This window comes from Branchiostoma lanceolatum, chromosome 1 (genome assembly GCF_035083965.1).
Source record: "Branchiostoma lanceolatum isolate klBraLanc5 chromosome 1, klBraLanc5.hap2, whole genome shotgun sequence".
NCBI lineage: Eukaryota > Metazoa > Chordata > Leptocardii > Amphioxiformes > Branchiostomatidae > Branchiostoma > Branchiostoma lanceolatum.
The window spans coordinates 34,922,138-34,937,617 of NC_089722.1; the positions used below are offsets into that span (position 1 = coordinate 34,922,138).

Below are 15,480 nucleotides of genomic sequence, written 5' to 3' on the forward strand. Positions count from 1 at the left end.
TATTGGTAATTGCAGGAGCCAAAATCCATACTTCACTCCGTTGGGGCGACATAAGGAGTTGCTAAGTGATTGTAGCACTGTGATATATTTGACGTTGGCGTGGTATAACGGTTAGAACGTTGTGCACTTGGGAAAGGCATTTTACATGACTTTCCCTGATGGTGGAGTGACGCCCACCGAGCCACTTTGGCTAATAGTAATACAGTCAAACCTGTATTAGCGGTCACCTTTGCATAGCGGCCACCTGCCCATAGTGGTCACTTTTTGTCAGTCCCTTGGATTTTTCCCATTGACATAAGCATTAAGAATTAGGCTATAGCGGTCAACTGTCCAACGCGGTCGCGGCCACTCGATTTTCGGTCCCGCGGGTCTGGAAACACTGCCGATAACGGTCACGGCACATGGTCGCCGCAAGATTCGGGAGCCTTCTTTAAAATCCCCGCAGAAAAAAAATGTAATTATAGCCCATGAAAATGTTGTACATGGTTTTATTTTGCTCCTGGTGCTGGTTTTGAATTTCCAAAACCCGCTAAGACGCCAGAAATTTGCAGACAAACAGAGCCTCTTTGTGCGCGGTCCTAGCGGGACGCTTTGTTTACTTGGCCAATTGGGTTACTTCACTAGTAGTACCATGGGGGAGCAGCTTGTTAAAAAAAGAGACGCCTTTTATCCTCTAAAAAAAGGTTATAAAGTCATCCATTCTTTGTATATTCTGTTTTCTTTATTCAAAGAACTTCTTTGACGAAATAAGTTTACATTTTGTACTATTTAATGTAGAGTAAAATCATAACTCACACATGGCAGCTGCACCCACATTACAGTAGACTATCCCAATGACCCTATGACCTCTCATCTTGCAGCTGTTGTTTTTTCTCCCGGCAAGGAATCCGACCCAAACAGGCTGATTTTACCGTGAAATTCCGCAATTATTTGCTGATAAATGATGTCGCCGTGCAATTGAAAATGACACGGTTGTCTTTGGCAACATTTTGGTCGCATGTGCTCCGGATTGGGGGCGGATCGATGGATCGACTTGGACTAAATTTGCTTGTGGATTAATCCGGACCTACCGAAAGCAGTCATCTTGAGCCGATGGTCGTCTTGTGGAAGTGGTTGGTAGACCAAGTTTGACTGTACATGTACGTGAATAAATGTTTCTCAGTGGGTACAGAAAACATGTGCCACATATTGCTCGTAATCAATCAACCGTTTCTATAGAGCGGCCACCTGTCCATAGCGGTCGATTTGGGCCAGTCCCTTGAGTGACCGCTATAGGCAGGTTTGACTGTATGTCAAAATGTGTCCCAAAAACACATCTAGGATTTGGTGCGCCAATGTGCCAACATCTGCACATTGACAGCCACCAAGAGCCATTAAATTTTTTCTTATTTTTTCATCAATCAATCAACCAATCAATTGATCGATCGGAAGTATTCAGAACTCACCTTTTATCTCTACCAGTTGCTCCGCACTGAGTGGCTCTCCATTCATCGGGTCTGTTCCATTCTCAGAGATAAACTTCTCAATCAGCCGCCGCTCGAACACATGCCCAGAGATGGGGGATACCACAGGGTGCTCCGGAACTTCATTGGAAACTTAAGAAAAATTGGCACAATGAACAATAGAAATGAACTTAGCGACTGTTTACGCCGCTTCTTACATTCCAATTCCAATATAAAGAGTGCACAAAATAACTGATTCCGACACGTCAAAATGGTAATTAAAGATCTTCTGTACTTCTAATCTACTCTAGTAGGTGGCGCTGCTTATACAGCGAAATGTAGATGACCTTTCTAGACGCGTTGCTAGGTAACGGAGTGACTTGAGACGGAAATATTTTCAGCGATAAGAGAGGGACATGTCCTCTTTCAATTTACAATGTATCTTGATAATCAAAGGAATTAAGGTCTCGTGCCTGAATTACTCCGCGGGTAGATGCCCAAAGAGTGCAGGCTAAAAAAATGATTGGGCCCCAAAGGCAGGTGTTTAAGTCGACCATATATTGCCTTTGATCTATCCCACTTGATATACAAAGGATTTGAGGTGAAAGCTTGTTTATGTCTGACAGGATAAGGCAGGAAAGTTTCGGCATCCAAGCGATTGTCGGACATACTAATTTTTCTTTAACCTGAGTACTGTGGTCGGGCTCTCTCGGCACCAAAGAGCCTCTCGCGGCTGGTAGGTAATTGCAGTTTCAAATGCCATTAGATATCGCCCCCCAGATTATATTTTGATGACATATTTTTGCGTTTCATCGCCTTCGACCGCTAAATTTGTTGTTCAGTCTCTGCCTTATATGGCAAAGGAGCAAGAAAATCAGACAGTCTAGAATTGCGCGACACACATGTAACCGCATGCAAACGCTGCAACTGATCAATGGAAAAAGCTGAGTACATTAAATAAATCTACATATTAAACTTTTATAGATAGATTTATAATATGTTTTATAATGTAATTAAATCTCTCTTATTTCTATTCAACGATATTAAGGGATTTCAAACTTATTTATTTCATTTGGCGCTATTTGAATTGGTTCTTCGCGTTTGGTGACCACTCCAGAGGGCGACAGAACACCATGAACAGAACAGTTTGGTCCACCATTTTGGATCGAACGATGAGGTAGGATATCTCATCTTATATGCCTTATAGTTGCGTATAGGTAACATTAGTCCATCTGTATGTGTATTCAGGTAAATGTAGATCGAGAATTATGTACCCAGGACGTCCCTGGCATTACAAAAATAACTCGTTCGAGTTACCGTACAAATTATAGTCAGTGCATATAATTAGCGAAACGGAGTAAACTTGCGTCGTCAAATAATTTAGCCTGCTGTTTACACGGTCTCTCACTGACCAGGGGAAAGACTGGTGTTGTTGCAACGTAATTTGGGGGCTTACTTTACTCTGTATTCTGCACAAAACGATAGCCTCGTGTCTGTGTTTTTGTAAACAAATTAGTGGCTGGGGGAGGGGGGCATATTGTTGTTTCTTCATGCACTCACGTTTTCCCAAATGCTTTGTGAATCATTTCTTTCCTCCTTTAGTTTAGTAGACTATAGTAGATCCATTCAAACAGGTAGGAAGAAGTTATCATGTTGCAGTACTTCTTCAAACCACTACTGAACTGCTGAAAGAATTTATTTTTTTATATTTAAGGAATTGTATGTGATACTAGTACTACTATGCTGGGTGATATAGGTGTATGTAAATATTGTAATTTTACAAATTGTGTTGACATACTGTATATGTGAACTTAGATTCTCATTTTTTTTGCTTTTCAACCATAGGGCTGTAGGTCAAGAATATGAGCGTTGGACGTAGCTAGTATTACTTATTAGAAATTATATTCATCAGAATATACGTTTTATTTTAAAAATGGTACTGCCAGGATCAGGTATACTTTGAGATAGATTGCAAAACATTTGTGTTACAGTTGGGATCAGGATTTTTGATGCAAGTTTGACTCCGTTTCACCAGATTAGACTCTTTGAAAGTTAGGAACACACAGTAATCAGCACGATATCGTATCATTGTCACAGTGACAATTTGCACCTCCAATCAAGTACTCTCATCTCCCAAATAAACATACCCCCCGGAATAAACATACCCCCCGGACAAATTTTCAAAATGTAATAAACGTACCCCCCGGAATAAACATACCCCCCCGAAAATTAACCAAATTTACAGATAAACTGTGTCCGGGGGAAAGAAGATGATAAGGTAGCTGTGGGCTCTCTTTATTCATTTATGCCTGTCTGAGGACCATACCAGTAAAGTGTATAAATATTGAACAGAATAACTGCACACATCTTGTTCATCTTCTTGCTTGCCACTTCAAAAAAAATATAGTAGTGATGTTGAAAAATTAGGCATAGGATCTCCGCTATGAACCCTAACCAGGGGCCAACGGTGCTTTCAAATTCAACAAGTGAAAATATACATGATACATGCATTTTCTACTTGGAACTTGAAGCAAGTGATCAAGGAAAATTGTTGTATATACTGACATAAAATCAAAACACGACAAGTAGTCGCCAAACTGCTCAGTTCACTTGGATGGGCAGCACTTTCAAAGTCTACTCTTTGTTTTTAAACAAATGTATCAACATTTAGAACATGAACAGAAGATTTCAATATCCTGAATGTATGGTCATCACAGGTAAGTTATTACTTATTTGTAAAAGCCATAGAGAAAAAGGAAGAACTATGACATGTATATGATGTAACTTTTTATCTTTCCCTATTTTCCTTTTATCTTATATGCATTGCATATAGAAATATAGATTTGTAAACTTTACGATTTGTAAACATAACATGCCACAAATTATTGTGTTGTGTCAAGGACGTTATCATATTATATCAAGGACAATATTATATAATGTTCTGGTTTTTGTTGTTGCAATCCAAATGATTTAAAATCCACAAATCACCCTTGTATGTAGCAAAAAAACATTAATTTTGAGAAACTAAATTGTCAACAAATTTGTGAGAAACCTCATGCCTTTTCCAATGTTGCCACAAAGCACAAGGTTCTCATGTTACACATGAAAAGTTGAGCTAGACACAGCGGCGCCGCAGACAGAAAGAGGCGGGGCTAACAGAAAGTTTCACCCATATTCCGAGAAAGCTCTGGTATTCTTTCTGTAGAGGGGTGATCTTTTCTAAAGCATTTTTAAGTGATAATAACGGTGACTAGATTGCAATTCAATTTTATATATAGACTTTGACATTAAAATTCTCTTTGTAAAAATGCAAAACACATTTCTGACCAAGGGAAAGGAGTTTTATTTGTACATAAAAAAGAGTTGTTTCCCCTTCTTCGAAGTGAGCTCTTCCATGACAAAGCGTTCCCACGGCCAGAGTCACTGACGTCCAATGCGTTACTCACTTTACTAATACTGTGGCGATTCTCCAAGCGCTAAATTTCCATGTTTGTGGTAGGATTGAAATGTTTTGATATATATTGAAAGTAATTACACAGTTTTTTGATGCTAAGACACTGTTTTTTTGTGGTGTTGTTTTTATATTTTCATTTTGGGAAGGACTGTATCTCACGTGAGTAGAGAAATTTGCTTGAAACACTGCGCCGCTGGCATGTATATTTTTTTCTGATCAGCGTGCTTTAGTTTACGATGTAAACAGAGACTGTCCAAGTTGTTTATACAAAAAGAATTGCATTTCAAAACGTCAGTGTGGCGTCTTATTTTCTCCCAATAACAACGTTGACTTTGTAGTGTCATAGAGATCGACCGATACGTTATGAGTTCCACGCCGGGATTTCACAAAGGCCGGGTCATAGCAGCAGGGAAATCAACGCCGCTTGGCCGAAAAATAGCGAATTATGAGCAAAAATGCCGGGGAAATATGGGCAGGAAAACCCAAACTTTCAATTTCAATGGGATCCCTGGTTAGCAAAACTCTGATTTTCAAAAAAATAATAAACGTACTGTCCAAAATAAGAACGTACTGGGTGGATTTTGAGGCTGAAAAAAATAAACGTACCGGTACGTTTATTTGGGAGATGAGAGTAGCTTCCCCTTCTATATTTTCAACCTCCTTGCTCCAATCAATTCAAGCCAATTTTGAAATATTAAATATGTTCAGTTGGCATCAGATGTCTAACTTTTTTTTTTGCTTTTTCTTTCAGTTGTGACTGCTGCAGTCCCCAGCTGCCACAGAATTGGACCAAAGCCTACTAAATCAAACTTTACGGTCAATTAGAACCATTCGCACTAATAAAAATGTTACTCAATCTTCTATTACTGCTTTTACTTCTGTACACACCTGTACTCATTACAAGACTATCCTGCCACTAAACAGACTGTGAACTTGAACTCATTACGAGACAATCCTCTGCCACCGAGCAGGTTGTGCATTTTACTAACTTCTGCCACTGACTAAGCACACTGTGCACTTGTACTCATTAGCAGACTATCCTGCCACTGAGCAGACACAATCACTTGTGATATTTATTCCTATTCACATACATATACTGTGTAACAGTGGGGGTTCAAGCGCCTCCAACTGACCAGGCTAACTGGTCGCGACCTTTTAGCGTAGTGGTTAAGGCGTGCGTGCCTGTGATCTGGCCTCTTTTCGGCGTGAGTTCGAATCTCGGTTGGGATCACTTCTGTTTCTATTCGCTCCTTTGATTTGTTTCACTGGTTCCCACACCGGCCCTGTGAGCCTGGTTAACGTATGCCACACAGGGAAGATCGAACTCGGAGATTCGAGGACGAATCTTAAAAAGAAAAGGGGGAGTAGTGTAACAGTGGGGGTTCAAGCGCCTCCAACTGACCAGGCTAACTGGTCGCGACCTTTTAGCGTAGTGGTTAATTATAAGGCGTGCGTGCCTGTGATCTGGCCTCCGGTTTCGGTGTGAGTTCGAATCTCGGTTGGGATCACTTCTACTCGCTCCTTTGATTTGTTTCAACTGTACAGATACAAATACACATATTCGAGTATGATGACCCTCTCAGTTCCTACACCTGAATGAGGAGGGTTGATATTGCTATAGCAGGCTTTTTATGCATTTCTGTTATGTGTACCGCATAACTTGACAACCTGTAAACGGATCTTATCAATATTTGGCAGTTCAGTAGCATATGTGGAAATGAAAGCCAATGCAGTGAAGGTGAACATCAAATTAAGGCCCAATTAACATAGATAATGAAGAAAATTCATTTCGCTCCATTGCACAATACGACTTAACGACATGTAAGACCAGTCACCTAATTCATAAACCAAGGAGGTTAATTTCCACGTAGATGAAACGCCAGCTTTTTGCAAAGCTCTTGTTTTCATTGTCTTAATGCACGTGTGTGCTTGCAATAGAATAGAAAGTAAAACATCTCCGGAAACGCTGGGTTTTTATTGGAATTACGGCCATGAAATGTTCGTATTTAAACGTTATATCCAATGGGATGGCCTATTTGCCGTGCGAGACCATAATTCCGAAGGTTGAGTCGCCACGGCTGAAACATACACTAACCGTGTCTTTAGAAACGACGTGATCCCGACATGAACAAACCAAAGTCGGTCCTCTGCATCAAATACTTTCATGACCTTGTATAAATGATTGCAATCACAAATCGTTTATAATACCACACACTGTCAGCCACCTTGTTATGTAACTTGGAAGGAATGTATCATGCAGAAAAACTGGACGGAAAGTCGACAAAAGTGTGAGGACTCACTTGAACAGATTAGCGCCATGATGCTTGAGGTGATGCTCACGCCAATGAACCGTTGCCTGACGGGAAGGATGGACTGGTCCAACATTGGTGGGGGGATGTTCCACAATGTTGTGGGGTAACGTTTTGTTAGTAAGTAAGGGAATTTGTGTAACCATAGGTGTAATTTGATATTCATATCAAAGATGTTATGTAAAGTAGAAAAACACAATCCTTAAAATAATATCAACCTTTACAGTATCAAAATCTTAGACATTTCATAGTGTAGAAACACACTGACCCCTGTAAATGTGGCATCTTCCGTGCCCTACTGTTTCCGGCGTAAGTTGGCATTTCCGGCGCAGGGCGGACAGGTAACGTTGCAGGTCGACAGTCTGTACAGGTGAAAATGCGGACGTACCTGCTACTTCTAGCGGTCTGTCTGGCCGTGTTGGCCCAGCAGACACACGCGGCTACTGAATACCACAGCGCCAGGATAGAGGTAAGGTCTAGAACAGACCAGTTGAAAAAAAAAAAAACTAAAGTTGCACACTTTAGTACAGGTGAGAAGCTGGTGTTCATATTTCTGCTGGACTTGAAGTGTGGCCACGTCCCCAAAAAGTTTTCCGTGTCATTATCCCTTTTCACTCCACTGGACATCAATATTGACAAAAAGCTAAAATTATGTTATAACATTTACAAACGTTCAAGGCCATGTACCATCAAACAAAGCAAGAATAGTCCACATAATGTGTAAATCTTGAACCAAAGTTTGAACTTTAACATACATGTAACAGAGGGTGACAACACAGGCCTTGCCTACTTCACCGATAAATACTCACTTGGTTGGTATGTAGTTGGTACACGTAGAGCACCTATCTGCACCCCACCTTACACAATTGTAGCAAGATGGCCCTAAGACAGGTAGCGCTCAGGGTCAAAAATCGGCGTTTCATACGTCGGTTTCATACGCTGGTAAAAGAATATCCTTCATGATAATGTGACTCTTGTTTGCGTTATATTTCAGAGTTGCAGTGGATGACGGTTGAACAGGCTCCCCAAGGTGTGCAGAGCTTTGTCTTGTCTGAATTCCAACATTAGGGTGCCATCCTACATTGAAGTTAATTTACCTAACGTTATATGTAGGGTAGAGGATGGAAGCCCCGGTAAACTAACTAGTATGGCACCCAGCTACATTAGGCTAGGAATGGGTATTGGTACAGAAATTTCAGGTAAGCCATAAAACGTATGCCCGCCAGCCAATATGTACTGTTCATTTTCTAATTGGTCCAACAGTTTTTTCTGGTCCATTTTTAACGTACCAGTACATGGTACCCACCCCTAGTCAACATAAATTTGAACACCTTTTAAGGTTGGCCAAAACAAACTTATAAACAATATTATGGGGGAGACCATAGTGCGCTGACTGTTTTATGGAAATGCTCATGCCTTTATCCTCGTACATCTTACCGTGAAACCATCAAAAACAAGCTTAGATCTTGCAACAGTCATATAATTCTTATTGTGACTAGCTGTACAGATATATATGTCACAGTAGAGATGGCGATTCAGGACAATCGGCGATTGTCCTAGGACAGATCACGATCACCGTTTGTCCTAGGACAGACTGCGATCGCGATCTGTCCTAGGACAATCGCCGATCCTACTAGTAGAGATTGCGATCGCAATCTGTCCTAGGACAAACGGCGATCGTGATCTGTCCTAGGACAATCGCCGATTCTACTAGGACACTAGTAGAGATTGCGATCGCAATCTGTCCTAGGACAAACGGCGATCCAAACTTAATGATGCTAAGATATACTAATAAAGGAAACAGCAATATCTTGTATAATCCATGATTTCATTTAGTATCTACAAATTCTGAGATTGATATTTTGACACCTGTTTTAACACTTTACAATTGTTATTGTTCTCCTATGGTTGTGAATTCACTAGGTGTGAAACTGTGAGTAATATCTTGACACCTCAAAATTTGCATACTGAAACATTGTTGGATCACCTTCTTCCAACTGACATCTTTCACACATTATCAAAATTTTGTCACTCAACTTTATCAGAAATTACTTTATCAGAAAACATACTCATTCATCCATTATAAAATATGAAGTAATTCACCTAAAATAGTTGATAATTATGAAATGTAGGTAGTATGCTAAACCTGATTGAAATGTTGTGCAATGATTCATTCTATTTTCTAAAGCATTTCCATCTAGTCAGAATTTGTCCAGGCAAGTAGAATCGCCATTTGTCCTAGGACAGATTGCGATCGCAATCTCTACTAGTAGAATCAGCGATTGTCCTAGGACAGATCGCGATCGCAAACTTGTCCAAGTAGAATCGCCGTTTGTCCTAGGACAGATTGCGATCGCAATCTCTACTAGTAGAATCGGCGATTGTCCTAGGACAGATCGCAATCGCAGTCTGTCCTAGGACAAACAGCGATCGCGATCTGTCCTAGGACAATCGCCGATTGTCCTGAATCGCCATCTCTACTGTGACATATATTTGGTTTAATGGTAGCATTTTACACTCTAGTTTGACTGCACCCAACAGTCAAGATTATCCTATACGCATGTTCCATTTTCTTCTTTACGTAATCTTTTCCAATGCGGCGAGTTGAAAATCAAACATAGAATCACCTGATTAGTCAAGATGGCGGATTCGACTGTAAAAATTTCTCGTCATTTTATCTTTGATTATCCATGGTTAAAAACAAAGACAAGACTCAGGTATATTTCAATGGAAAGTTTAATAAACGTCCTTCATACATGTGGTGACATATTTTCACATGGCGTATTCTACGATGAATAATTTAAGAGACTTTTGAAGGCCATGTTCTCGTTAAAGTTCACTCGTCAACCTGCACGGAGTCATCAAACTTGTGCACATTTTTCGTTCTTTATCTGTTGGGGCTTACCAACCTCAATACATACTCCGACTTTGTGGCTATTTACATGAAGGTTTAGTCCATAACTAGGTGTACTTATCATGTGTAGCTAGCTACCCATGCATATCTCCGCAACAATGATTTTTAAAGCCTTACCGGAATATGGACCTTATGAGACTTTGGACTCCCCCCGTTACATGTACCTGCCTTATAGTTGTGTCACTTGTGTGAACAGAATGAAGATGGGAACGTTTCATATTGGTAAAGTGCAGTATCCTGTTGAAATTGATTATTGCCATCTCCCCCACTGCTGTGCACACAAGTACACATCATCCATACAGGATCTGCCACATCATCATATGGGGAGTGACCTGGAACTGACTGCTAAATGCTACATGTAAAAAAATTCAAATTCAAATTCAAACAAATATGACAAAAGGCAACAGTGATGTAGCAAAACATGCAACATTTCAGTTTTGTAGAAATGATCACTGAACAGGCAGTGAATGCAAATAGCAAAAATCATTGGAATGACAAAAACAAAGGCCATCAACAAAATTCCGTATACTTTGAATTACAGTGTCTTAAACATCTCTCTATTAAACTTGCTTTCCATGGACAGTCTCAATCACAGTACAATAGAGCTGCGTAATTAATATGTGGACATTGTGTCTTCGGGACTCCTAGCTGTCACCTTGCTGTCACCATCACGGCCACACACTTGCACAAAAGCAGCGTACATACAGCAGCACTGGTGTTTTCATTGTTTTTTTCCGTTCATTTTCTACTTAACAAATACGAGCTATAGTGGACCCAAATTTCTAGTGTTTTATAAAGCTTTATTTCTCACGAGTATGACATTTGTTTGACTGCTTGGAACAGGTCGTATATTTTGCAGCACGAAGTACCAGTTTTGTACTATGCACGGTACCAGTACCCACGCCTACAGCTAGTTTTGATTGTTACGAGAACATTCTTCGAACAGTGACTAGAAAATGGTAGCGAAAATACGCACCTCCAAATTTTCGACGACTCCTGTCCGTCTTGTTCACGGAGTGGCCTAGTCTCGCGAGAACACGAGACTAGGCCGAGACTTGTGACGATCTTCTTGCCTCCCCCGCCTCCTTGCGGAGCAGGGGTAGGTAGGACTTGGGCAGCTCCCAACCTCCGGTACGGTTCATCCCAGCGCGTTCCAACTGGATGTGGACTGCCTCTTTGATCTCCCTGTGAGCATTACGTGACTCGAGATCTACGATCTCTACGATGTCACGTAATGCTCACAGGAAGATCAAAGAGGCAGTCCACATCCAGTTGGAACGCGCTGGGATGAACCGTACCGGAGGTTGGGAGCTGCCCAAGTCCTACCTACCCTTGCTCCGCAAGGAGGCGGGGGAGGCAAGAAGATCGTCACAAGTCTCGGCCTAGTCTCGTGTTCTCGCGAGACTAGGCCACTCCGTGAACAAGACGGACAGGAGTCGTCGAAAATTTGGAGGTGCGTATTTTCGCTACCATTTTCTAGTCACTGTTCGAAGAATGTTCTCGTAACTGTCAAGTAAACGTGACTGATGAATTTATTCAACGATAGTTTTGATTGAAAATTCATGAAATGGATGGAAATTGCATCGCATTCAGAAGATCAGATTTTTCCATTCCCAGAAATATATCCATATAATAGTGTTGGATATCCAATCTCCCCTAGGCCTAGACTGTCCTCCTATGATTTCCGTGTTTGATATCTTGTGTTCTATGGTCATGATTTTTGAGTGGGGGATAGAGTTGAGTTGAGATTACCAGAAGAAAAGAACCAAACTATGTTTTCCATGTGCATAAAGATCAAAGCTACAAACGTAGGTTTGCACACCTTGATATCTTCTATGTTTGTAATTATTATTATCTGTAGTTTTTTTAGTAGCCTTATCATTGCATAACATTTGTAATGTATGTTGTATTTCCATGTACATATACGTATGTTACATACAGGTGAAGAGGTTCATCCATGAAGTGCTGCCTCTCTTGTATCCTTTCACAACAAATCCTTAGTGACCACATAGATATCAAGGGTCAAAAGTTTACTTCTCATTTCTTTAAAGATACAGGGAAGATTCTTAAGCTATTGTGCGTCATTAGGCCACACCAATGTTATTTGTTTCTCGGATTTTTTTTCAGAAAAAAACTGGAGCGACAGGGAAAAATATAAATAAATTTTTTTGCAAATAGTCTGGGGTGAATATTAGGGTTAACATGATATAAAGTATAAGAGGATAATTCAAGTTTCAGCTTTGTATGGCTTGTTTTAATGCAATGCACCCCTTTCTTTGACCTTGCTTTGATCTAGTACTATAATTTTAGTAACAACATTACCTTTTTCCATGTAATATATGGATTGATATTGAGAAATAGTTTTAATAAATGAAAAATTACAACTTATGATCAATGTGACCACACTTTTTAGGCATGTGCAAGCCTTAATAATCTATTTTAGTGGCTATTGAGTTTTACAACTGAACAGATAGTAAAATTAGGAGTAAAGATTTGTGAATCGGAATAGCGACCAACATTTTTTTTTTTCAAAATGGGAAAAACAGGACAGGTTATTCCGAGAAGCAACAAAACAAATTGGCATGGCCTTACTATTGGGAAAAAAGAATCATGACAGTCTCTGCCTTTTACTCCTTCAGTAAACAGTCTAATCTTATCACTTCTGTATATAGCTGAAAGACATAATGATTAGATGCCATTTTTGGATGACAACCCCACCCTTTAACATTGATTTGTTAATGATTTCACCACACTTTCATGACCCCCTGCACTTTTCACATTGAACAGTCCTTACAGTAGGAGGTGCAGTGATGAAATAATGACCAAGGCAGAATTCCTCAGAAATCTTGAATGAAGTATTTAGAATAAGGTCAGGACTATGAGGGATTGTCTCATGGGCTGTATAGTTAAGAGTAGTAATTCTTTAACAAAATATGCAAGTGACCATGTGGAGTTCAAGCCAATCGCTGGGAAGAGTCCTGTGCTTCTGTTTTTAGGTCAGGAGGGAGATGTCCTGGAGGTAAGGAAACAGGAAAAGGTACAATGTACATGTATACGGCAATCTAAGCCAGTCACACAGTATAATTATATTTTACCCATACAACAGTCATGACAGTATGGGTGAAATATATTATTTTTGGTCATGTTACTTTCTTGTCCACCTCCTGTCAAATCTTCAAAGGGATTCATCTTGGTTGTTCATGGACCAAATGAGCTGAAAGTTGGTATGCAGGTAGAGTTAGCACATACCCCCAGATGTTGTTTTTTTCTTCTCTTATTTCACAGATGCCTTTAAAATGATTTTATTGAGTTTTTTTGGCCATTTTCAGACCAAAAACGTATATTCTAGCCTCTGGGGCCTTGTTTGCTGTGCATTGAATATTTCCTTAAAGGATCCCATTATTATGCTTGCCACACGCCACTTCAAAATGATTTGGTTTTATGTTTGTCCGTGTATTATTGCAGCGTATGCAGTCAAAAAAGCTAGCAATAATCCAATGTTATAGTCTCAGACGACTATGTCATTTCTTCCCAGGACACCGAAAAATATGGTGAACAACGTAATGCCTATGCAAGGTTAATGACCCACACAGGTAGAATTAAGTGGCTTCTACTGTACTTAATGTATTTGTGTTTGTTCTTGTTGACTCTCAAAAATAAGATATGCTGCCTGAAAATTTCAGCACTCATGTTTTGTGATGCACTCACTTAGTAGTTTGCTCTGAAGTTCAACCTTTGAGTGTAGATTTGCTGATGACAACATTGGTACGGTAAAGGGTAATGAATAATCTTTCCATTGATGCATAATACTATACAATTTATAATGTAATAAGTGATTGATCAAATTTAAGTTTCCAAACTTTTTGTGCTGAGTGAACTTTAAGTAACAACACCACTTTCATAGTATGTCAATCCCTTGATGATGACAGGTAGGTACATGTGCATCTCCTGCAGGTCATACTCTAGTTGAGGCTACATTATCCCCCTCATCTCCCTGGATTGTGCAAAGTGTTATAAGAGGGGAGAATTTCATGGCAGTAACACCATCATGCCTTAATTTGTTCTATAATTTTTCTTGCCCAGGAGATCGACCTAGCACCAATGAGCACAGACGAAATCTCAGATCTTCTCCTTGAGAAAGGCTTCTACAAAAAGGAATCTGAAGGTGATGACGTCCCTGAAGATGTTGGGAAAGGCGAACTATAAACTCTGTTTGTGAGAAACATACTTTCCCTCCCTTTAGAACCTACTTGGTGGATTCCACTTTTGAGGTACAGGATACAGGTACATATGAATGAGGTATCATTCTTAGTGCCTGATGATTGTGGAATATTCTAGGTTGTCTAAAGGGGGTGGAAAATATGAACACACAGCAGTTTGCTGGGAACTGAGAAGTTTGGATTTTAGTGGGACAATATGATTTGTGTAATTGGTGAGTATCTGAAATACATAGAACTACATTATTGTAAGGAATTATGTTGCCAAGTTGTTGATGCTAATAGTCATTTGAAAGTGAAAATGAAGAGTAGCAGCTAAAAAAAGCCTTGTTCTCTCTTGGATGTAAAACAAGGCTAAGAATGAAGGAACAATTGTTGTGTTCTAATAGAGTTATGATTATAGATTTTTAACAGTACATGTATTACAGTCATGCTGAATAAGACAAATTTCTTTGTGAATAAGTGACACCAACTAGACAGCAAAGTCCTAACGTTATAGATCATGGTACTTTTCTGTTATCAATCACATGTGGTGACGAGTGTAAGAAATGCCATAATGACATTATTTGCTATGCTCCCATCTACACCTCTATACTGGAAATGGTCAGACAATGAGTGTTGATTGTAATGTCATGTTGTATCAGAACTGTTTGACCAACTGATTAAACCTCCTTGGTTTGACCTTTAAAAATCTGCAAGTTGACCTTCTGAACCTCAGATGGCAATGTTGGTTAGTATTGTAACAGGAATGAGAAATTATGCAAATAAGTGATTACAGTATGTCTACTTAATTATGTTGATTAGAGATTGATATTTATACATGTATTACAACATCAAGTTGTTTACTCTGAAAAATGGTATAGATAATAAGTGCTTCATCTAGTTGTAATGCTTTTGCAAAGCATTTTACAAAACAGGTTTTGCCAATTAGACATTTTCTTCAAAGTTCTCAGTTCCCAGTTGACAAACTCTTGTCAGCTTTCCCCTGCTGACTCTTCCCTGTGGCTGTCCTGGAGCTGAGGCATTCATGAAACTGTCAACTGAAAGTCTACGGTTGTTGGTGGAGAAACTTTGCCAGGAGCTCTAGGGCATCCTTCAAGAAGTCGGCTGGGTTAACCTTCAATAAAGTCACATTCCAGACTTA

At 39.8% G+C, this 15,480-nt stretch overlaps 1 protein-coding gene and 1 long non-coding RNA gene across 2 annotated transcripts in view; one reads left to right on the forward strand and one right to left on the reverse strand.

Moving 5' to 3' along the window:
• The window catches only part of LOC136427513 (pre-mRNA-processing factor 19-like), a 41,409-nt gene extending 34,082 nt beyond the window's left edge, over window positions 1–7,327 (reverse strand). The window contains exons 1-2 of the mRNA XM_066416471.1: window positions 7,197–7,327; window positions 1,446–1,595 (exon numbers count right to left, since the gene is read on the reverse strand). Coding sequence (XP_066272568.1) covers window positions 1,446–1,595; window positions 7,197–7,281 — 235 coding nt within the window. The 5' untranslated portion in view covers window positions 7,282–7,327. The remainder of the gene's footprint in view (window positions 1–1,445; window positions 1,596–7,196) is intronic.
• A 182-nt stretch (window positions 7,328–7,509) lies between these two features.
• On the forward strand, window positions 7,510–15,480 carry LOC136427630 (uncharacterized). The gene is made up of 5 exons (XR_010754482.1): window positions 7,510–7,674; window positions 8,200–8,235; window positions 12,061–12,095; window positions 13,060–13,138; window positions 14,203–15,480. It is a non-coding gene; the product is annotated as an uncharacterized lncRNA (long non-coding RNA).